Consider the following 23772-nt stretch of genomic DNA (forward strand, 5'->3'; position numbering starts at 1 on the left):
ACCATATGTTAGACCACAAAACAAGCTGCAATAAATTTAACAATACTGAAATTGTACAAAGTATCTTTTCTGACAACAATGCAATGAAACTGGAAATCAATAACAGCAAGAAAACTGGAAAAAATTCAAACATATGGAACACTCTTAAATGACCAGTAGGTCAAAGAAGAAATCACAAGGGAGATTAGAAAGTACTTTAAGGTGAATGAAAATGAACACACAACATAACACGTAAGAAATATAATCAATAATATTGTAATAACTTTGTGTGGTGACATATAGTAACTACACTTACCCTGGTGAGCATTTCACAATGTATATACATGTCAAATCACTGTTGTACACCTGGAACTAATATTGTATGTCAATTATACTTCAATTTTAAAAAGCATGATAAAACTTACAGGATGCAGCAAAAGCCGTGCTCAGAGGGAAATACATTCCTGTGGATGCCTGCATTAGGAAAGAAAAAAGATCTTGTATTAATAATCTAGCTTTAGACGTTAAGGAACTAGAAAAAGAGCAAACCAAACTTAAAGGTAGCAGAAGGAAGGAAATTAAAAAGATTAGAACGAGATAAAATCGAGAATAAAGAAAGTCAACAAAACCAAAATTTCATTTTTTGAAAAGATCAACAAAAATGTTGACTTTAGCTAGATTGACTAAGGAAAATAAGACTCTAATTACTAGTAATAGAAATGAAAGTTGGGACATTACTACCGACCTCATAGAGATAAAAAGGGTTATAGGAGAATACTATAAACAATTGTACACCAACAAATTAGACAACCTAGATGAAACTAACAAATTCCTAGAAACATACGACAAAACTCAAATAGGAAACTATTTTTTTAGTTTTATATATAAAGAGGTTGAATCACTAATCAAAATCTCCCAACAAAGAAATGCCCAGGGCCAGATGACTTCACTAGTTAATTTTCTGCTGCATTTAAAGAAGAATGGGGGCATCTAGGTGGCTCAGTCAATTGAGTGTCCAATCTTGATTTTGGCTTGGGTCATGATCTCAGAATCATGGGATTGAGGCCCATGTTAGGGAGCCTGCTTGGGATTCTCTCTTCCACTGCCCCTCTCCTTTCTCTCTCTCTCTCTCTCTCTCTCTCTCTCTCTCTCTAAATAAATAAATAAATAAATAAATAAATAAATAAATAAATAAAAATAAAGGGAAATGAACACCAATCCTTCTCAAACTCTTCCAAAAATTAGAAGAGGATGGAACACTTTTGAATTCATTACATCAGGCCAGGATTACCTTGATACCAAAGTATCACAAGAAAAGACTACAGACAAATATTCCTTATGAATGCAGATACAAAAATCCTCATGGAGATACTAACAAACTGAATTGTGCATCATACTTAAAATTTTTTTATGTTTTTATTTTATTTTTGAGAGAGAACAGTAGCAGGGAAGGGGCAGAGAGAGAGACAGGGAGACACAGAAGCTGAAGCAGATTCCAGGCTCCAAACTGTTTGCCCAGAGCCCTATGCGGGGCTTCATCTCATGGATGGTGAGATCATGGCCTCAGCCAAAGTTGGGTGCCCAACTGACTGAGCCACTCAGGTGCCCCTAAGCAGCATACTGAAAAGGGTTATACACTATGATTCATTCCTAGATTTATCCTAGGAATCCCTTCAACATATGAAAGTCAATCAATGTCATACACCAGTAGAATGAAGGAAAAAATTCATGTTTGCATCAATTCTTGCTGAAAAATCATTTGCAAAATCCAATACCCTTTCATGATAAAACACACACACACACACACACACACACACACACACACACACACCAAACTAGAAATAGAAGGGAAATTCCTCAACTTGATAATGGGTATTTATGAAAAAATCCACAGTTAACATCATAGTCGGTGGTGAAAGACTGGAAATCTTTCTAAGATCAGGATCAGGAGCCTGCTTTCACCATTAAAAAAATTATGCTGGAAGTTCTAGCCAGAGGAATTAAGCAAAAAAAATTACTTGAATTGGAAAGGAAAAATTGAGATTATCTTTTTTTGCATGTGACTTGATCTTATGTATAGAGAATCCTAAAGAATACACACACACACACACACACACACACACACACACACAACTATTAGGACTATTAAATTCAGCACAGTTGCAGGGCACAAGATAAACAACGAACATTAGATGTATTTTTTATACTAACAGTGAACAATCTGTAAAGGAAATTAAGAAAATTCCATTTACAAAAGCATCCAAGGGGTGAAGGGGCACCTTGGGTGGTTCAGTCCGTTGAGCATCTGACTCTTGATTTCAGCTTAGGTTATGATCCCATGGTCATGGGATTGAGCCCTGCCTTGGGCTCCATGCTGAGTGTGGAGTCTGCTTAGGATTCTTTCTCTCTCTCTCTCTCCCTCCCCTGCTTACATCTTCTTTCTCTCTCTAAAATAATAATTTAAAAACATCCAAAATAATAAAATACCTAGGATTAGATTTCACCAAGGAGATGAGAGATGTGTGTCCTGAAAATTATAGAACATTGTTGAAAGAAATAAGACCTACATAAATGGAAAGACATCCCATATTCATGGATTAGAAGACTTGTTAAGACTTGTTACAAAGACTTTCCAGAATGATCTACAAATTCAATGCAATCCCTATCAAAATTTTAATTGCCTTAAAAAAAAAAAGAAAAGTAGATTCTCAAATTCATATGGATGTGCAAAGTGCCCTGAGTAGGCAAAAACGGTATTGGAAATGAAGAACAGAGTTGGAGGACTTACACTTTTGATTTTAAAACTTACTACAGAGATATCGTAGTCAAAACAGTGTGATACAGGCATAAGGATACATGTAGACCTATGGAATACAATTGAGATCCTAGAGATAAAACCAAATAATGTGGCTAATTGATTTTCAACAAGAGTACCAAGACCATTCATTTAGGGCAAAAATAATTTCTTCATCAAATGATTCTGGGACAACTTTATATCCACATGCAATGAGTGAAGTTGGACCCCTACCTCACACCACATTCAAAAATTAACTCAAAATGGATCAACGTCATAAATCTAAAAGCTAGAATTCTTAGAAGAAAACACAGGGGAAAATGGTCATGACCTTGAATTTGGCAGTGGATTCTTAGGTATGACACCAAAAACATGGGCAATAAAAGGGAAAAGTAGATAAATTAGACTTCACCAAAATTAAAAACATTTGTGAGTCTAAGGGCACTATCAAGAAAGTGAAAAAGTGAAAAGACAGCCCACAGAAAGGGAAAAATAATTGCACATCATATAGCTGTTAAAAGATTAACGTGTAGACTATATAAAGAACTCCCGCAACTCAACAGCAATAACAACAAAATAACCCAATTTAAAAATGCACAAAGGGGGGCACCTGGGTGGCTCAGTCAGTTGAGCATCTGACTTGAGCTCAGATCATTGTCTCACAGTTGGTGGGTTTGAGCCCTGCTTTGGGCTCTGTGCTGACTGCTCAGAGCCTGGAGCCTGCTTTGGATTCTGTGTCTTCCTCTCTCACTCTCTGCCCCTCCCCTGCTCGTGCTCTGTCTCTCTCTCTTAAAAATGAATAAACATTAAAAAAATGCACAAAGGACTTGAATAGACATTTCTCCAAAGAAGATATGCAAATAAGCACATTAAAAGATGTTCGAAGACAATAGTCATTAGAATGGAAAATGCAAATCAAAACAACTTCACGCCCACTGGATAGCTATTGTAAAAACAAAAACTCCAAAATTGGAAATAACAAGTGTTGGTGATGTGGATGTGAAGAAGTTAGAACACTTGTGCATTGCTGGTGGGAATGTAAAATCATGTAGCCACTTTAGAAAACAGTTTCTCAAAAAGTTAAACATAGAATTGCCATATGATCCAGCAATACCACCAGGTGTGTACTCAAAATAATTGAAAACAGGGACTCAAGCAGATACTTGTACGCCAGTGCTCATAGCAGCATTGTTCACAGTAGCCAAAAGGTGGAATCAAGTCATGTGTCCATTGGCCAATGAATGGATAAAGAAAGTGCGGTGTATATGTAAAATGGAATATTATGCAGCCTTAAAAAGGAATGAAATTGTGATACATGCTACAATATGGATAAACCTTGAACACATTATGCTAAGTGAAATAAACCATATATAAAAGAGCAAATTATTATATGGTTTGTACCTAGAATAAGCAAATACAGACAGACAAAGTAGAATGGAGTTTTCTAGGGCATAGGGGAGAGGGGATGTAAAGTTACTGCTTAATGGTTACAGAGCTTCTGCTTGGGAGAATGAGATAGTTCTGGAAATGGTAGTGTTGCTGGTTGCACAATACTGTGAATGTACTTAATTCCAATGAATTGATTGTACACCTAAAAGTGGTTAAATATTATAATTTTCATGTTTTATACATATTTTACTATAATCAAAAACAAAGGTTATAAATACAACTCACACCCCCACTGAATTTTATACTGTAAAATAATGAATTTTATGGTACATGAAATATTTCTCCATTTTAAAAATTAATGAGCTGACTTGTTGGAAAAAAGCAACAAAATAAAATCAAAAAGAAGGAAAAAGGAGAAGAAAAAGGAAGGAAAGTAGAAAAGAAATAGTAAAGAGCAAAAATTAAGGAAATGGAAAACGAAGATTCAATAGAAGGTATCAACAAAGCCAAAAGTTAGATCTCAGAAAACAATTACAAAATAACTTTATTCAGGAGACAATCAAGGTAAATAGAAGCCCTGAATTATGTTAGAGTTTTAAAAGGAAAATTATAGGTGACATAGATATCAGAAATCTAATAATTTTGTGCCAAAAAATTAAAAACCTAGCTGAAATTTTTTTCTAGAAAAAAATTATAAAACTGACTTTCAGTAAAAAAGGAAAAACCTGAAATAGTCTTTATATGTCCTTATATGTCTTTTACTGGCTATAAAGCATTGAATTCATAGTTAAAACTTCCTGTCCCCAAAACTTACAAACTCACCTGGACTAGATGGTTTTATATTCATGGAGGAGACAATTCCAAACATAGAAAATGCTTGTTTTGATTAGATAAATGAGTACATCTACCCTGCCCACAGACAATTCCTTTTGTGAATTTCATTTCTGCAGGATACTTAGTGCCCAAACTAGACAAGGACAGTATGAGAAAGACAAATAACATCCGATTACATGAACATGGACACAAAAATCCCAAACAGAACATTGGGAAACTGAATCAAAATGTATGAAAAAAATTATATATCATTGCCAAGTTGTTTTTTTTCAGGAAGGCAAGTATTAGAAGAATCTACACATTTTATTAACCAGCTTAAAATATTAAAGGAGAAAAAAAACACACCATGAGATCATTTTGAGAGATGCAGAAAAAAAATTTCATAATGAATATCCTTTAGGATAAAAATTTAGCAAACTAGGGATAGAAAGGAATTATTAAATATTTTTTTACATTTATTTATTTTTTAGAGAGAGAGAGAGACAGAGTGTGAGTGGGGTGGTGGGGTGGTGGTGGTGCAGAGACAGAGGGAGACACAGAATCCAAAGCAGGATCCAGGCTCTGAGCTGTCAGCACAGAGCCTGGTGTGGGGCTTGAACCCACAAACCATGAAATCATGACCTGAGTCAAAGTCAGACACTCAACTGACTGAGCCACCCAGGTGTCCCGTGAAAGGACTTATTTTTAAACCGATTATGTAAAACTTACATCAAAATGCACACTCAGTGATGAAACTTTAGTGGTATTCTCTTTCAAGGTGTTAAAAATGTGTCATTTCTGCATAGAAACCCCAAAAGAATCTGAAAAAAATTGTTTTGTGAAAAAATTGTTGATAAAGTTAATACTACTTAATAAAGTTAATAATTTTGTTTATTTGAGAGATAGAGTGCATGTGCCCACTTTGAGCAGGCAAGGTGCAGAGTCAGAGAATCTTAAGTAGGGTCCAGGCTCAGCGCAGACCCTGATGTGGGGCTTGATCCCACGACCCTGGGATCACTACCTAAGCCAAAATCAAGAGTCAGGACACTCAACTGACTAAGCCACCCAGGTGCCCCAAAGTTAATTATAAAGTCTAACAAGTTTGTTGAATATATGACCAATAAATACAATCAATTACATTGAATGTATCAGCTATAAAATAGCACTTCTAATAAGAAAATGTGAAAAATACTAGAGGCAAATCTAATAAAAGACTTTTGTGATCTTTAAGGAGAAAACAATTTAAATATATAAAGGTAGTTAAAAAAGACAAAGGGGGGCGCCTGGGTGGCTCAGTTGGTTGAGCGTCTGATTTCAGCTCAGGTCATGATCTCACAGTTCATGAGTTCGGGCCACATCGGGCTCTGTGCTGACAGCTCAGAGCCTGGAGCCTGCTTTGGATTCTGTGTCTCCCTCTCTCTCTGCCCCTCCCCCACTCATGTTCTGTCTCTCTGCCTCTCAAAAATAAAGAAAACTAATTAAAAAAACATTAAAAAAAAAAAAAGAAGACAAAGAAATGGAAGGATCTATTAGACCATGGATAGAAAGGCTCAGTTTCTTAGAGATGCATTCTCTCCAGAGAAATCCAGAAGGCAGGGTTTTTTTATGGGTTGCCAAAAGCTGATGCTAAAATTTAAAGAAAAGAATGCAAGACAAAAAGCAAATGAACAAGATGGTTTTGACAGTTAAAAGGAGAGAGAAGGCCTGACTTACCAGGTAACAGGACTTTCTGGAGAGCTTTAGTAATGAAAGCAGGGTAATGAAGCAGGAGTAGAGACCAGCACAGCAGGGTAGAGCACTTGGAACCAGACCCTGGCCTGTGTGAAGACGTGGTACCTGTGGCACCAGGGAAGATTCTGCAGGAAACAGTCCTAGGACCATTGGTTGTACATGTGGAGAAAGCATATAACTGGATCTCTACCTCACAGCACACACAACTGGCTTAAAGACCCAACACAAGGGGTGCCTGGGTGGCTCAGTTGGTTAAGTGTCCGACTTTGGCTCAGGTCACCATCTCAGCTCAGACCCTGGAGCCTGCTTCAGGTTCTACTTCTCCCTCTCACTCTGCCCCTCCCCCACTCATACTTTGTGTCTCTCTCAAAAATGAATAAATGTCAAAAAAAATTTTTTAATAATAAAAAAAGACCCGGGAAAAGTGATACTTTAAAATGTTTAGAAGAGGGGCGCCTGGGTGGCTCAGTCAGTTGAGCGTCCGACTTCAGCTCAGGTCACGATCTCGCGGTCCCTGAGTTCGAGCCCCGCGTCGGGCTCTGTGCTGACAGCTCAGAGCCTGGAGCCTGTTTCCGATTCTGTGTCTCCCTCTCTCTCTGCCCCTCCCCCATTCATGCTCTGTCTCTCTCTGTCTCAAAAATAAATAAACGCTAAAAAAAAAAAAATTAAAAAATAAAATAAAATGTTTAGAAGAGAGTATACTTACAGGGTCTCGGGAGGGAAAGTTTTCACAAAATGCAAAATATATAAATCATGAAAAAACAGCTTTGATTAATTTGATTCCATTAAGATTTTATTTTATTTTTTTTAAAATTTTTTTTCAATGTTTTTATTTATTTTTGGGACAGAGAGAGACAGAGCATGAACGGGGGAGGGGCAGAGAGAGAGGGAGACACAGAATCGGAAACAGGCTCCAGGCTCTGAGCCATCAGCCCAGAGCCTGACGCGGGGCTCGAACTCCCGGACTGTGAGATCGTGACCTGGCTGAAGTCGGACGCTTAACCGACTGCGCCACCCAGGCACCCCTAATTCCATTAAGATTTTAAACTTGTGTTCATCAAAGGATCATTGAAAAGGTGAAAACATACGTCAGCATAGAAGATATTTGTGACACATAGTACAGATTCAGAATACTTGAAAAATTGATTGTCTTGCAAGCCAGTAAGAAAAAGAACAATCCAGCAGAGAATTTGGCACAAGATAAGAAATAGGCAGCTTACAATTTAAACATATAAAAAGATGTCCGACTTCACTAATGATTAGAGAAATGACAAGCAGAATAAAAAAATCAGATACCATTGCATATTCATCAGACTGACAGAAATGAAGAAGTTCAACAGTACAAAGTGTTGGTGAACACGTGAAGCGATAGGAACATTGCTGATATTAAGGTATATCAGTACACTAGCTTCAGAAAACACTTCTCTATTCAGCAAAGTGGAAGATGCTGACGTCCGGCACTGACTAATTCTACTCGTAGATAAATGACTGGGAGAAGCTTTACACATGGGTATGATAAAACGTACAAGTATTACTCTACCTTTTTGTACCAGTATGCTGTTTGCAATAGTAAAAATTACCACCAAGCCAAATATCACCCAGTGGGTTATTGGATAAATAAATTACAGTATTTTCCTAAGTGGTATTGCTACATAGTAGTAAAACTCTAAACTAGGTTTATGAACGCAACAGAGACAAATCTCATAGATTTTAAATGAAAAAAAAAAAAAGAGAAAAACAAATTGCCAAAGAATACTTCAGTGACTATGCTATTTGTGTAATATATGAAAAAATGCAGAAGGATGCCATGTACTTTTAGGGATATATATGTGGTAAGAGTATAAAATACAGGAGTTCCGGATTTATGGTCGGATTACCTTCGTGGGAGGGAAGTGGACTTGGTCATTGAGGGCTGGACAGGAGACTGCCTGCATGGTAATAATGTTTTATTTCTTAAGCTGGGTGGTAATACATGGTTGTTCATTCTGTTATTTTTTTTACATCATCTTGTGTATCTTAAATATTACATAGTAGTTAAGAAATAAAAATGTATGTAAATGGTTGCCAAGTAGGAGCCACAAACATAAGTATACAGGACAAATAAAACACCAGCTGCCTTATTGTTACCCAAATGGATAGTTGTGGCTTGAATTACCCTTTCCAGTGGCAGCATCTGACATATATTTAAAAGGTGATAAATCTCAGAAACCTTCCTTTTTTTTTTTAACGTTTATTTAATTTTGAGAGAGAGAGAAGAGAGAGAAAGAGGCAGAGAGAGAGACACACACAGAATCCGAAGCAGGCTCCAGGCTCTGAGCTGTCAGCACAGAGCCCGGCGTGGGGCTGGAACCCACGAACTGTGAGATCATGACCTGAGCCAAAGTCAGATGCTCAACCGACTGAGCCATCCAGGCGCCCCTCAAAAACCTTTCTATTTCCCTCCAGAAACTCTCTCTAGTCCACTTCAATTCACCCCAAACTCATCTCAGGAAAGGCATCCCCGCTGACCCAGTTGCTCTGTCTGCAACACTAGAGTCTTCTCTGCCTTCTGCCTTCCTGTGCACCCCGGGCTCCAGCAGTGAGTCCTGAGATGGCAGCGTACATAATACTTCCTCCTTGTGCCTCTTCTCTTCGATGCCACACCATCCCCTGATCCAGTCCAGTCTAACCTCACCTCTTGCTGGCTGACTGTGGGAAGTAATTCTCCTGCTATCTGTCACCTCCTCCCGAAGTCGCCTTCCGGTCCTTATTCTTGCCAGCTCCCCACTGGTCTCTTTTCCACCTAGATCTCATAAAAATGTAAATCAGTTCATATCACTCCCTTGCTCAAAATCCTCCAAGGTGCAGGTTAAAATCAAGGCCCTTACCAGGCCTACAAGGCCCTCCCTACATGGCCTGCCTCCCCTTTCTGTTCTAGCCATGCTGACTCTGCTGTTCTTTGAACAAACCCTTTCTCGGCATAAGACCCCTGTACTTGACATCTGGGAACTTTGTCCCAGTTTTTATGATGGCTCCATTTCAAGGCCTCCAGTCACCACCGCCTTTTCTAACACGGCTGCCATGACTCTCCCTCCCTGACATGACCAGTCCCTCTATCCCCTTTGGCTGTTTCCTTTTCTCCTGTTTGCTCCTTTCTGATGTTATACTGTCTATGTATTTGTTTGAGCGTTCATTTCTATCTCCCCTACCAGATCATAAGCTTCATGGGGCCTGGACATTTTCTGCTTTGTGCATTGTTGCATTTTCCCATGCCAAAACAGTGCTTGCTTGGCTCATGGGAGATGCTTAGTCAACAAAGCTGCTTCAGTGAATCAGTGCACCGATGATAAGGAAAAAGTTATTTGACTCAAGTTTTTTTTTTCCCCCCCCTGGTAAAATCAAAGCCCCTGGCGTTATAGATGCATGAGAAGACTTTGAATAAGATTATTTCATAAAGTATATAAGTGAGGAAAAAAGCTTAGTGTTCTTCAGAAATAGTTCACTTAACTGATTTTGGGATGTGTGATTAATTGATACCTATTAGTAGATATTTGAGTATTTCATCTCTGTTCCTAAAAATTTGGATATTCAGGTTGGCTAGAAAACTTGGGATCTTCTCTTTGGGAAAGCTTACGTTCAGGTCACCTGACATGTCGAGTTGCTAATACCAGGGCCTAGATGGTCATTCTGTCTGCCAGTCAGTCCGTCATTCTTAAGCGCCCTGGGTCCAAACTAGCCCCAGGCTTAGGCAGGGAGGGAAGACTCAGAAAGAGGAGAATCAGGCACACTGTGTGTGCACTGTGCGCCTGGGCCTCTGCTTGGGTTTCTCTGTCACATGGGTGACTTAGGAGTACCCTCCCTCCGACAACGCACACACTTAATTGAGTACCTCAGGCAGGGAGAGGGTGGAACTCCGGGGCTCTGTGGCTCGGCCTGACTCTCCAACCCTTGGCATCCCTGCAGGTCTCGGAGCTCATCTTCGTGTCCATCTATAGCTCTGAGTTCTGCATGAAGCTCTACGTGGACCCCATCAACTACTGGAAGGATGGCTACAACCTGCTGGATATAGTCATTATCATCATTATCTTCATTCCTTACAGTCTCCGCAAATTCAAGGGCAAGCACTACCCCTACCTCAACATTGCTGACGGCATTCAGTCCCTGCGCATCCTCAAGCTTATCACCTATAGCCGTGGCATCCGGGTGAGTGACCTGGGGGGCACCTCGGCCTGGGAGTGTAGACAGCAGGGCCTATCGGCCCACCAGCCCCAGACAAAATAATAATTCTACTACCATTATCCAGTTACTGAATCCTACCGTGTGGCAGGTAGATCTTTACCAATATTATCTCATTTAATCTTAGAACAATTGAGGAAAAGTATTATTAGTTCCATTTTGCAGATGAAGAAATTGAGGCCAACAGTCACTCTGCAGTTAGATGTCACAGATGAGATTTGAAAGGTGTGTCTGACTCCAGTGGCCACCTGAACTTATCCTCTCTCCCATGCTACAAAGGGACTGACGACTTTTTTTTTTTTAAGTTGTTTTTTTTTTTTTTAATGTTTATTTTTGAGAGACAGAGACAGAGAACGACTGGGAGAGGGGCAGAGAGAGGTGGAGGCACAGAATCAGAAGCAGGCTCCAGGCTCTGAGCCGTCGGCACAGAGCCCAACACAGGGCTTGAACTCAGGAACTGTGAGGTCATGACCTGATCCCCCAGGACTGACTTCTTATGGCACAAACCCTTTGAACTACATTCCCAGGAGTCCCCAGCTTTTTGGTGGCTCTGGCCACTCACTGCTTTCCCCATACAATGAAAAATCTGCTGCCTCTTTTTTTTTTTTTTTAATGTTTATTTATTTTTGAGACAGAGAGAGAGAGGGAGAGAGAGAGAGAGAGAGAGAGAGAGAGAGAGAGAGAGAGAGAGAGAACGAACGGGGGAGGGTCAGAGAGAGAGGGAGACACAGAATCGGAAACAGGCTCAGAGCTGTCAGCACAGAGCCCGAGGTGGGGCTCGAACTCACAGACCGAGAGATCATGACCTGAGCCGAAGTCAGACGCTTAACCAACTGAGCCACCCAGGCGCCCCAAATCTGCTGCCTCTTGAAGAGAATAATCTTACAACTTTGTTCTGGAAGCTCTAGGTGCACCATGTGCAGCTCTTTGGCTCAGAAGGCTCCAGAAAGCCGAACCAAACTGCCCTTAAGTTCGCCCTGGCTCTGTGCCCCGTATCCATGCTTCTCCAGGAGGGGGCTGCTTTGGACCCATTTGACCAGCTAGGGTGTGTGTCGGCCTATTCTGCTGAGACATTGCCCCCAGCCCCAGCCTGCGTGTCTGTCTAGGACCTGGGCTCTACACTCAGCAGCCCCAGGCCTGGGGGAGAAAATGAGGAGAATGTTGAAAAGATAGCCCTGCCACAGATTCCCCCCCCCCCATTCATTCCATGTTCTCATGCAGTCATGTGCCTGTGTGCCCCTCCCAGACAGCGTAGGCCAGTCCTCCTCTCCTTCCCTTCATGGGAGGCTCCTGGAAAGAGGTATCTGTATTTCTAGTCCCCACTGCCTTACCTGTCATTTGTGCTCTGGCTTCTTTCCTCCAAAGGAACTAGCCTCTCTGAGGTTGCCAACAACTTCCTTGTCACCAAGTCTACTGACCAGTTCCACTGGCCTCCCTGTCACCGCCTTCTCTTGGTTTTCCTCCAGCCTCTTGAGCATGACTTGAGTGCTCGGATGTGTGCTTTCTTCACCCCGCCCGCAGGTGCTGTTTTCTCGGGACTGTGTCCTGAGTGCTCTTCAGCTCCCACTCTGCATACCCTCTTTGGTGATCTTTTCCACATTTCAGGGGTCTGCACCCTCCCACGCCTCTCTCTGACCTTCAGACCCACGGCCCCCCCGGACATCTCACGTGCTCCTCAGACTCAAACTTGTCTAAACTGGAAATCATCACTCTGCCCCACCCTCATCCCCAAAGCCTGGCTCCTCCTCCTGCATTGCGTCTTTTTGTGAAGGGCGCGCCCCACCCCCATTCAACTGCCAGGTCGTAAGTTTGAGTGTCAGCATTAACGTCTCTGTCTCAAAGTTCTCTTACATGGCCTCCTACGTAGTTAGTGACCTGTCCACATCTTTTCACTCCTACAGCCATCATCTTTTCTCCATCACCACCCATCTTCATCAGGACTCCTGCCCTGGCTTCCCACACTACCAAGAGAGGAGATGCCCCTGCAGCTGGGGAGAATCTTTAAAGGGTACATCAAATCACAGTGACCTTCCTTTCAAACTGGAGAGTGGCTCCCCTTGTTTGTAGGCTAGAGATAAAGCCTATAATGTGTCCTAGAAGCGGGAGAGGGGAGTGTCAGAGGTGCTGGGTATTGGAGTCCGTGTCAGATAGGGACGGTAGTAAGGCAGGTGGACAGGAAAGAAGACTGGAGGTCCTTGGGAGGTGGATGCTGGTTGATGGGCACCTCAGAGTGATGGAACCATCAGAAAGACAGTTGGAAGTATAGTCTAGTTTGTGTAGGTGTTGGGTACCAAGGGAGCAAGGGCCTAATCATGGTGCCAAGGTCCCTGGGACTGAGGGAGTCGAGGGACAAAGAGGTCTGGGAGATGGTTGATATTCCATAGGGATCCTGAAGTCTCTGAGGATGACAGCAGGATGGTGTGGAGCCTGGAGGCAGAGATTCCAAGACATGAGGGTGAGTAGTTAGCTAGAAGGCTGGACTTTTCTAGAAGCAGGGGCTTTGCCCATGATGACAGGGTCTCTCAGGGCAAGACGGGGGATGGTCTCCTGAATCAGGCTGGCGAGGAATAGTCAGCCTTCCTCAAGAGGGTTGCTGAGGAGTAATGTCCTGTGGAGGAGAGGATTTTCAGGTGAGGTCACAAGAGAGGTCACCATGGACTGGAGGTGGCAGAAATCTGTGGGAGGCATGTGAGGAAGGAGGTGATGGCTGTGGGCGGAGGGAAAGGAAGCCTAAGGCTGCATGGGGAGGAGGGAAGCAGATACAACAAGGGTCTGGGGGAGGGACAGTGACCCAGACTGGCACCTTGTGAAGCTGAGGGAATGAGCTATTTGCTGAATGTCACGGTAGCCTGGTCAGAGGCTAAGGCCTGAAGATGCCTGAGGTTTAGGGACTGGCAGGGACAGCCCATATTCCCAGGGCAGGGATCCAGTGAAGAGAGGAGAGCCCTCCCAGCTGACCAAGGTCTGTCCCAGGACCCACCCTGGATTGCTTGGTGACTACAGACCTTTGCTCAGCCTTTAGTTCTTGTAGACGTGAACAGAGACACATGGACATGTAGATGGAATATTCGCAGGGACATGTGGCTCATATTTGACCTCAGGGGTTTCTGTCATTAAGCCAAACTTTGTGTCCCAAAGTTGTTCCCTGGGGACCACCAAGCCACTTGGCTGTGGCTTGCCAAGGCCTATGGGATATCGTTGGACCCCAGATCCCTAGGGGCACAGAAGTGACTCTAGATTACACAGCCTCTGTACACGGGCCAGGTGGAGCTGGAGGTGCCAAAGGGAGGGACCTGCACCTCTGTGATAATTTATATTCATTGAAGTCCAAACGAGGCTCTAACAGAGCCCTAGCCTCAGAGCCCAAAGCTAGCACTCAGGCCCATCTTGGCTCCTATCCCCTGATTAATTAAAATGACACTCTGGGGGCGCCTGGGTGGTGCAGTCGGTTAAGCGTCCGACTTCAGCCAGGTCACGATCTCGCGGTCCGTGAGTTCGAGCCCCGTGTCAGGCTCTGGGCTGATGGCTCAGAGCCTGGAGCCTGTTTCCGATTCTGTGTCTCCCTCTCTCTCTCTGCCCCTCCCCCGTTCATGCTCTGTCTCTCTCTGTCCCAAAAATAAATAAACGTTGAAAAAAAATAAAATAAAATGACACTCTGTCATCCACCGCATGGCAGTAAACCTGTACCATGGGGAAATAGTTCCTTGTTGTTTTGCACACAGAGAGGTTCTGTTAGCTGGGCACCGGAGGGCCACATTGGAACAACCTGGGAGATGCTGGGGCTTCTTGAAGCTCATCACTTTCCACACATCAGAGCAGCTGCACAGAAGTGCTCTCTCAAGAGTGGCTGGTCCTGGGTCCCTGCCATGCCTCAAGTTCTTCTCTGTACCCTGAACGCCCCAGGGCCAGGAGGATGGCTGTGGTTCGACCTAGGGCCCGGGAGAGCTGAACTAGGGACCAGGAATTGCTTCTCCAAAGAATTTGAGAATTCAAAACCAAGCACCTGTGGGGGTCAGGTTGTAGCTTTGGAAGCTCAGGTCTTTCTTGGGAACGAGCTTCTAGCCTGTGGGGTTCTTTCTGGGCAGCATCTGCTGGGATTGGATTTCTGTACCCCTGGACTGCAGGCCAAGTGGGACCGCCTGGGTTGTGCTTGAAGAACATCGTCAAGGCCAGCTGTCAGGATTCCCACATGTCAGGGCTTCTGGAGAGCATGGCTTCTTCTCCACTGCCGTTCTCGAGGCTGTTCGGCTTTGGCCTCAGGTAGCACTGGGCCTCGGGCTGCCCTGGGAGTGGACACCCCCCTGGAGCCCATCCTCCACCCCTTCCGTGGTGTTTCCATTCTCCCACTGCCGGATGCCCCTTCCCTGGCCACCTGGGAGGCCTCTTCTGCACACTGCGTCGTCCTGTTGCAGCATTTGTCATGAGGGCTTGACCCCTTTGCTCATGGTAGTTCTCGGGAAGGAAGTTCTGTCTCTGTATCGCAGGGAGGGAGCCAGTTCTTTGCATCTCACCTCTTTGGGAATTAATCCCCAAACACTGACTTTCTTCCCGCAAGGAGAGGCAGCATTCCCCTCTGCAGCCAGCTGTCAAAGCAGTCCACGTGCAGGGCAGTGCCGGGGCACTCACCTTGCCTTTCTGCTTCCCCAGTTATCCCGAAGTGCCAACGCTTCCCTGTCCTGTGGCCCAGCTCTATCCGGCACCTCCATTCCTAGTGTTGAGCCAGTAAGCGGCTTCTTGACTTGGGAAAGGGGGCTTTCGTGGTTGAAGTTGGTGGCACAAGGCACAGGGCTTGGGAGTTGGTCCTAGGTCTGCTGCTGTATTGGAGCGTGATGCCAGCCAAGGCTTTTTGCTTTTTTGAGACCGCGCTTCCTCATCTTAAAATGTGATGAATGATAACATCCACCTGCATTAAAACAGTGTCTGTTGCAGCATGTAGGTAGGTGAACACGCCTTGAACTCCTACTCCTACTCCTATTCCTCCTACTACTACAAGACTCCAGGGTGTGGAGAATAAACGGTAAGGAGCCATACACTGTGCTCCCCGGAGAGGTCAACATAGTAGGAGGTCAGACAAATGCCCACTTCCTAGGGCAAGACTGAGGTCACAAGCCAGAGACCTGCCTGGGGAACAGTACTCGGGGCGAATGGGAAGCCACGTTCCTCTTAGCCTTCATCATTCCCTCCCCTAGGGTAGCTCCCCAACTCCTTCTGGGCTTGGAAGAGCATTCAGGCCAGCCCTCAACTGAGAAGCAGGGGCGGGACCCATTGGGATGACCACAGAAGCAGGCGGGGTTCAAGGGAAGTGGTTGGTGGTGCCGTTGCAGACACCCAGGCCCGAGGCAGCGCACACAGTCTGCCCCTGGGTGACTGAGGGTGGAGGCCAGGCATTGTTGAACCACTATTGGATTGGTCCAGCTCTCAGTCTGGGCACAGTTCCTGTTCGTTCATTCGCTCGTTCATTCACTCATTCATTCCCCCAACCCTTTATGGAGCATCTCCTATGTGCCAGGCCTGGCACTGGATGCCGGGGACAGCTGTGGTCGGGCACCCTGGGCCTGTCCTCTGAGCCGCTCCCAGCCTGGCAGCCTGGCCTAGCCCCAGTGCCTCTGCCTTGCAGACACTCATCACCGCCGTGGGGCAGACAGCCTACACCGTGGCCTCCGTGATCATCCTACTCTTCGTCCTCATGTTCATCTTCGCCATCTTGGGCTTCTGCCTGTTTGGAGTTCCAGACAGGGGTGACCCGAATAACTGGGGGAACCTGGCTGTGGCTTTCTTTACCCTCTTCAGCTTGGCCACGGTACTGTGTTTGGGAACAGCGGTGGGGGTGGGGGCCTTGAGAAGGGAGTGGGTGTGGGTGTGTGGACAGGCTGGGCCTTCCATGGGGTCCTCCTCATGATCAGGTACTTAGCTGGGCTGGGTAAGCTGAAGGCTGGCCTCCCGGGACTAAGCAGAGGCCAGGGCCCTGGCCAGGGGTCCACTGCTCTCTCTAATCATGTGACTCCCTAAAGCATTCCCATTTGTCCCACAGCGTTATAAAACTTTCAAAGAGTTCTCAAAAGAGAACTCATTTGGATTAAGTTTACTTTAGAAATGATGCCCACGTCACATAGGCTTTCTGGGACTAGGTTGTCACAAATCCAGTCAGAATTGGCCGCAAAGCCCAAGTCTAGAAGTGTAGACTCTGGGGTCTTTCCAGAGGAGGGCCTTGCAGAGAGCCAGTGGCTGTTTCGGAAGGATGGGGTGCCTTGTGGCCCCTTGGCCAGTACTGTCTATGCCTAGTGGTGCCTTGCACTTGAGTCCCTGGCCACCATATGTGGGCTGGAGTGGATGGGGGCTGGCGGGGAGAGGCTGATGTGAAGGCAGAGCCAGCTGCATTCTCAGTGGGGCTGGGGCTCCCCTAGGGTGGGTGAGAAGGAGGCCTGTCCCATTGGGCCTTGGCACTTGGCATGCCCTGCCTTGCCTGAGCAGGTCGATGGCTGGACAGACCTACAGGAACAGTTGGATAATCGGAACTTGGCTCTCAGCCGGGCATTCACCATCATCTTCATCTTGCTTGCCTCCTTCGTCTTCCTCAGCATGTTCGTGGGTGTGATGATCATCCACACTGAGGTGAGGCTGCACCTGTAAGGACTGGGGGTTGGCTCAGCTGCACCTGTAATGATCGAGGGCTCAGCTGTGGCAGGCGGAGCTGCAGGCCAAGTCTCCAGGGCCGGGGAGGAGGCGGCCAGTTGGGCCCTCTCTTCCCCCTGAGCCACTGCATTTCCCTGCCTTGGGATGGCAGTCAGCAGGACCGGGGCTCAGAGAGTCACTGCAGCCATGGATGGCCGCTTGAGCGGTGGGCTGGCCCTGCATGGAGTATCCTCCTGCTGAGGGACTTTAGTGGCAATGTAAGACTAGGGAAGAAGAAAGACAGGGTGGGGGGGGGGTATGCAGTGACAGCCTGTATCTTACCTCCATCTTCCCCCTCTCCAGGACTCCATTAAAAAGTTTGAGCGGGAGCTGATGGCGGAGAGACATGTGACGCTCATGGAGGAGAAGCAGGTGATTGTGAAGAGGCAGCAGGAAGAGGTCAGCAGGCTGATGCAGACACAGGTAGGTGATCTCCCCAGGCAGGTGGATAAAGAACAGTCTATGGACAGTCAGGGCTGAAGCAATGGTCACAAAGTGCCCTGGGGCCAGCTCACATCAGACATCTCTGGTCTTAGGTAAGGCAGGTGTCTATACCCTGTATTTTCCAGAGTCAGGCTTTATTCTCTCTATTTTTGTATTTCTCTGGATCTCTTAGAGAGTTGAGTACTGTAATTATAGTTCCTCCCTTCTTCCTGGGCACAACTCTACTTCCAGGCCCTCTGCCCGGAGTGCTTTTGTTATTGAGGCCCCCTGAATGCCAGGCAGGCACCTGTGTACCCAGTGGATGAGGCCGTGGAGGTCCTGACAGGTGCTGCTCAACTCCAGTTTCCCTCCTTCCCTCCATCCCTCCCTTCCTTCCTTCCCTCTTCCTGCCCTTTCCTTCCTTCCTTCCTTCCTTCCTTCCTTCCTTCCTTCCTTCCTTCCTTCCTTCCTTCCTTCCTTCCTTCCTTTTTTAATTTAGTTTTTTTTAGTTTATTTATTTTGAGAGAGAGTGTGTGTGTGAGCAGGGGACGGGCAGAGAGAGAGAGAGAGAGAGGGAGAGAGAGAATCCCAGGCAGGTTCTGTACTCTCAGTGCAGAGCCTGATGTGGGGCTCAAACTCAAAAACCGCAAGATCATGACTTGAACTGAAGTCAGATGCTTAATTGACTGAGCCACCCAGATGCCCTGTTCAACTCTGTTTTTTCTCAACTGGAACCGGGATGAGCGCAATGGGCTGGAGATCTTCTGTCAAGCATGATACAATGGGGAAAGCCTGGGGGAGAGCCGTCTTTTCTCAGCCTGGGCTCTCCAAACAAATCATGCCGAGTCCTGGATGCTCTGCTGGGTCTGAACCCCTGCCCTCCCTCCCCCATGCAGTCAGTGCATCCCTCCTCAACCCTTCCTCTGAGCTGGAGACATCCGCCTGTCTTGACTGTGACCAGGTTTGTCCAGGGCAAGGTGAGACCACGCTGAGTCGCACTTGGGCTCTCACTGGTTCCTGTCTATGTCACCTGTCCTCACATCAGTGATGGTGGCTCATGAGGCTACCTTGGTCAGGGCGGGTTGAGGCTTGGAAGGAGTGGGGGTGAGCCTGTGATTAAGAAGATCAAGACTTATCCTGGGGCTAGCATCAGGATCCCCAGGTCTCTGCATCTTGGTGTATTGCTTCTTCCTCTTCCCTGCCCTCTTTATGCTTCCCTCTGTAGAAAAAAGGTGACTACAAAAGTTTCAGTGAGCTGGTAGAGAACTTCAAGAAGACCCTGCGGCACACTGACCCCATGGTCTTGGATGATTTTGGCACTAGTCTGCCCTTCATCGACATCTACTTGTCCACCCTGGACAACCAGGACACTACGATCTGCAAGTCAGTCCCAGCCCCGCTGGCCCAAGGAGACCAAGCCTTTCCTAGTCCACAGGCTTCCTCGAGGGTGGGGCCCTGGCAGGTGCCCTGGGAGAGCAGGGGGGCGGTGGCTGATGTGCAGGGTGAGTGCAGGGAGGCCCTTCTTGGGAAATGCACGACTCCATGTATGCGCAGGGCTTGTGTGGCTGTGGATGGGCCTGTGGCTCAGAGGCCTCTGCTCCCCTGTCCCTCCCCAGCCTGCTCTGACTGGCCCTTTAGACTCTTCGGGCCCCTCCTCACGACCCCCTTTACAGAAGTCAGAAGAAAGAGTGCTGGTTGGCAAGGCAGGAGCTGGGGCTTGTGGCCTGGTTCCGACAGCTACCTTTCTTTATGACTCTGGGGAGGTCTCTGCCCCTTCCCCCACCTGTCATACCAGAGGCTACTGGGCTGATTCTATAACAACAGTGTGCGAAGCTTTGAGTTGGCCCGGCCCAGGGCTGTGCTCTGTGCATTAGCTGGAGTTATACCTGTCTGTTACTGAGCTGGAAAGAGCCTGGCATGGCACTGAGGAGCCACAGTGGGCTCTTGAGCAAGGAAGGACACAATAGGTTGGTTTCTCGACAAAAGCATCCTGGAGGAATTCATGGACTAGAGAAACTCAAAGGAGGGGGTCAGGCAACATCCACTTTTGGCCCAAGAGTGGGCCAGGCAGTGTCTGGTCACCTCCACACGGTCACCTCACTTACAGCCGGGATTTGTTGTCCTCAGCCTGACACATGTGTTAAAATAACTTACTCTGGGGGCCACAGGCACAGCGGCAGACCCGGATTCCAGCTGCCCTGATCCGGCCTACAGCCCTTGTCTCCCTTGAACCCATACCTGCCAGGGGTGGTGAATCCATAGGTGCAGGCATGTGGTGGGCGGAGCTGGGGTGGCATGGAGAACCTCCCCCGCTGAGCTCAGGCCCCCTCTCCCCTGCCTCCACTTTCAGGCTTCAGGAGCTGTACTGTGAGATCGCACACGTGTTGAGCCTGATGCTTGAAGACTTGCCGCTGAAGAAACAGTCCCAGTCCTCTGAAAAGGCCACTGAGCAGTAGGGGGCGTGGGCACCAGGTGCCAGTGTGACCTGCAGGGCGTGACAGGCCCCCCATTAAACACAAGCTTTCTGAACTGACGTCTCTGCAGCAACTTTGGGTTCTGGTGTTTCCCCGCTGCTGGGGTTGGGTCTACGTGGGTGACCACGAATTCTGATTGCCTGGGCTACTCCCTCCCTCAACATGATATAGCCAGGCCTGGGGAGTGGGGAGAGAGACGCTCAAGACTTGACCTTGGCCAGAGGCCACATCCAGGGGCCACAGTGGCTATCCCCTCCCTTGACCTCAGCAGCGAGGACTTATTGGGTTCCTGGGAAAGCCACCTCAGGACCCCTAGACCAGGGAGGGCCTCTGGCAGCCCCATAAGTGTGTATGGCCCCTTTGAGCTGGTGTAACACCACTAATCTTGGAACCTCTTTTTTTTTTTTTTATTTATATTAAGAAAAATTTTTTTAATGTTTATTTATTTTTGAGAGCCAGAGCAGGAGTGGGGGAGGGGTAGAGAGAGAGGGAGACACAGAATCCAAAGCAGGCTCCAGGCTCTGAGCTGTCAGCACAGAGCCCAATGTGAGGCTCAAACCGATGAACCGTGAGGTCATGACCTGAGTCGAAGTTGGATGCTCAATTGACTGAGCCACCCAGGCTCCCCTGATCTTGGAATCTCTTAAAGCTGGGCTCATCTTTGTGGGTGAGCACCAGGCAGAGCGTCATCTCTGTCTGTGGACCTGCTGTCACGGAGACCCCTCTTTGGAAGTTGACTCTGCTTTCCTCTAGGCTCACAGTGGTCATGGTGCCCCAGCAGGTGCAGCTGTGACTGACAGGACTGTGTTGTGTGGGCATGGAGCTCACAGTGGCCCGACCTGGGGGACTGACCTCCCAGCAGTGCCAGGGCACCTCATATAAGGGTCAAAGGAGCAGCAGGATCAGGCGCTTTGGACTGTTTCCCCTCCTACAGTTAGTGAGGACTCTTCACTTCAAAAGGTGGCATTTTCTGTGTTATTCCTGGGCCAGATGACTAGCAGAGTTGGCAAGGACCTGTCCCTACCTTGATGCAGCCATGGTGGAATCTTCTGAAGGCACGGGGAGGACAGGGTTGGCTGACACCCCTTGCTCCCACCTGGCCAGGCCAGAGGCCCTACAGTGCGCCACCGGCTCCCATTGCTGGGGAGGTATTCTTGAGGCCCTTCCCTTCAGCAGTGCCACCTCTCACGGAGGGAGGAGTGAGCTCTGGCTGGACTGGGAGTAGGACAGCCACACCTACAGCTGAGGGAAAAAAGGCCCCACACCCACACGGGGGAGTCAGGTCAGCAGAAAACACGTGGGGCAAAGTTGAGAGCGGCTGGACAGAGGGTCCCCTGGGTGGCCCCAGGATCTCCGGGCATGGGTGACAGCCCCTCTGAGGCCACAGGACAAGGGCACGTGGAACCCTTTACTCGGTGTTTTGTTCATACATCCAACTGCTATTTCCTGAGCCGTGCTGGGCGCTGCGGGTGCCATAATGAGAAACCCACAGTCTGGTCCTGGTCCTCTTGGGGCCCTCGGTTATACAGGGGAAAGAGTAATCCAGCCAGACTGGTTGAAAGAAATTTCCCCGAGGAAGTGCCTGTTGAATGCAGAGAGCACGAGTCTTCTAAGATACTCAGATCATTGCTGCTTGTGAATGTTCACACTCTCAGGGCCAAATTGAGAATTGTGTAAAAATGCCAGGAAGGCTTGCCATGGTGTATGAGACCCATCACCATGCCGTAGGGGAGCCCTCTGAGGGCAGAGGGTATAGCCTAGCTGTTTCCTGAGGTGCAGAAAACTTGATGCCAATGTCTTGGGAGGTGGGCCAGAAGTGAGCGGGATGTGTGTGCCCTTCTTGGAGCAGGGAGAAGCCCAGGGCCTAATGCATGCGGTGCTTGAACATGAAGGCTGAGGGCCTCCAGGGGTGCTCTGGGGGCACAGCCCTGTCAGTAGAACAGGCAGGCAGGCCTCAGGCCATGGCTCTGATTCAGGGCTGGGGCAAAGCAAACATTGCCAGCTGCTCACACTGTTGTGTATACTGTTGGCACGCTGTGTGCCTACGTTGCTTGGGAGAATATGAAAACACATTCCCTTGCTCTCACTAGGAATCTTGAGAATTGCCTTAGGCCTCTGGAAGTGAACAAAAGATTAAAAAATTAGCCTCAGGTAAGTTGGAAAGTACCATGGTTTTGGAGTGAGGAGATCTGGATCCCTTAATGGGGTGACCCTGGTCAAGGAGTCTGAGCTTCTGAAAACTCAGCTATTTCCGTAGAGAAATGGGCTGATAAAATGGACCCACTCTAAGGATCAAATGAAATACATGTGAGAGCGTGAAAAAAGATGCAGTCAGCTGTGGCTGGTGTGTTCTCGCTGTCAGCTCTGCCTCTGTGCTGGGAGGCCGGCTACTCTGGGCCGTGCTGACCCAGGGCAGAGAAGGACGGCACAGATGTCAGGGTGGCAGGGAGGACAGTATGGTGCGGAGAGCAGGCAGCAGAGGTCTGGAACCTGCGTTGGGGTTGGGCCGTGAAGGGTCTCTGTCGGGACCTGGCCCAACAGGATGGGCAGATGGCATGTGACCGGAAGGCCTGGGTCCCCTCAGGGAAGCCCCAGGTATGGGGCTCTGGGCTGTGGCACGGGAGGGCACGCTGCCTTTAAGGGCACAAGCGGAAGGTTGTCACAGAGCAGAGAGCTGGGAGAGGGTGATGTGCAGAGGGCTGGCCCAGCACTGCTGGCAGAATAAGCCAGCGGATATTTGGCGCAAAGTCCCAAAGCAGCATTTCTCTTTGGCTCTATTCGTCTGCAGAGCAAACACTGGCAGATTGGAATTCCCACTTGGGCCCTCACCAACTCAAACAGGCTTGGCCACGACTTTCAGTTGATTTGCTTGGGGCAGAAGTGCTCTGCTTGTCCAGGCCTGGTTGTAGAAAGCAGGACCTTTCTCACCGCCCCCCAGCCCTCTGATCCAGCAGAACTGTCCCCAGATGGCTTGTTTGTCTCCATGCTGCCAGCCTGGTGGTTTGGTAGCTGCATTGGGATGCAGGGGACCTGGGCTTGAGTCTTCTGGTCATGCTCAGGCCCTCCCCCAGCTCCTGTGGGAAGGAGATGGAATCCGGGGCTGGAGGTGTTTGGAAGGTGGCCGGATTTTTTTTTTTTTCTTTCTTATTTTAACAGCTTGTTGCTTCCACCAGCAGGAAGCAGTCTCTATATTATGGAGATCCAGGCAGTGAGTGAGAATATAAACTCTGCTATTTATTCCAACAGCCCCTAGAAATCCTACATGGAGAAGCTGGGAACTGC

The 23772-nt window shown here is 47.4% G+C and overlaps 2 protein-coding genes across 3 annotated transcripts in view; both read left to right on the top strand.

Moving 5' to 3' along the window:
* PCBD2 (pterin-4 alpha-carbinolamine dehydratase 2) overlaps positions 1-10777 on the top strand; it is a 78400-nt gene extending 67623 nt beyond the window's left edge. The window contains exon 5 of the mRNA XM_023255388.2: positions 10649-10777. The gene's annotated coding sequence lies outside the window, so the exon portion shown is untranslated. The remainder of the gene's footprint in view (positions 1-10648) is intronic.
* Positions 1-20549, top strand: part of CATSPER3 (cation channel sperm associated 3) — a 32193-nt gene extending 11644 nt beyond the window's left edge. Inside the window, exons 3-8 of one of the 2 annotated variants that reach the window (XM_023255379.2) lie at positions 10649-10888; positions 16539-16721; positions 17393-17533; positions 17897-18016; positions 19242-19463; positions 20367-20549. In XM_023255379.2, the coding sequence (XP_023111147.1) occupies positions 10649-10888; positions 16539-16721; positions 17393-17533; positions 17897-18016; positions 19242-19463; positions 20367-20387 (927 nt within the window). In that variant the 3' untranslated portion in view covers positions 20388-20549. The remainder of the gene's footprint in view (positions 1-10648; positions 10889-16538; positions 16722-17392; positions 17534-17896; positions 18017-19241; positions 19464-20366) is intronic. The other variant, XM_003980777.6, reaches the window with a different exon arrangement.
* The last annotated feature ends 3223 nt before the right edge of the window (positions 20550-23772 follow it).

The sequence above is a fragment of the Felis catus genome, chromosome A1 (assembly GCF_018350175.1).
Source record: "Felis catus isolate Fca126 chromosome A1, F.catus_Fca126_mat1.0, whole genome shotgun sequence".
Lineage (NCBI taxonomy): Eukaryota > Metazoa > Chordata > Mammalia > Carnivora > Felidae > Felis > Felis catus.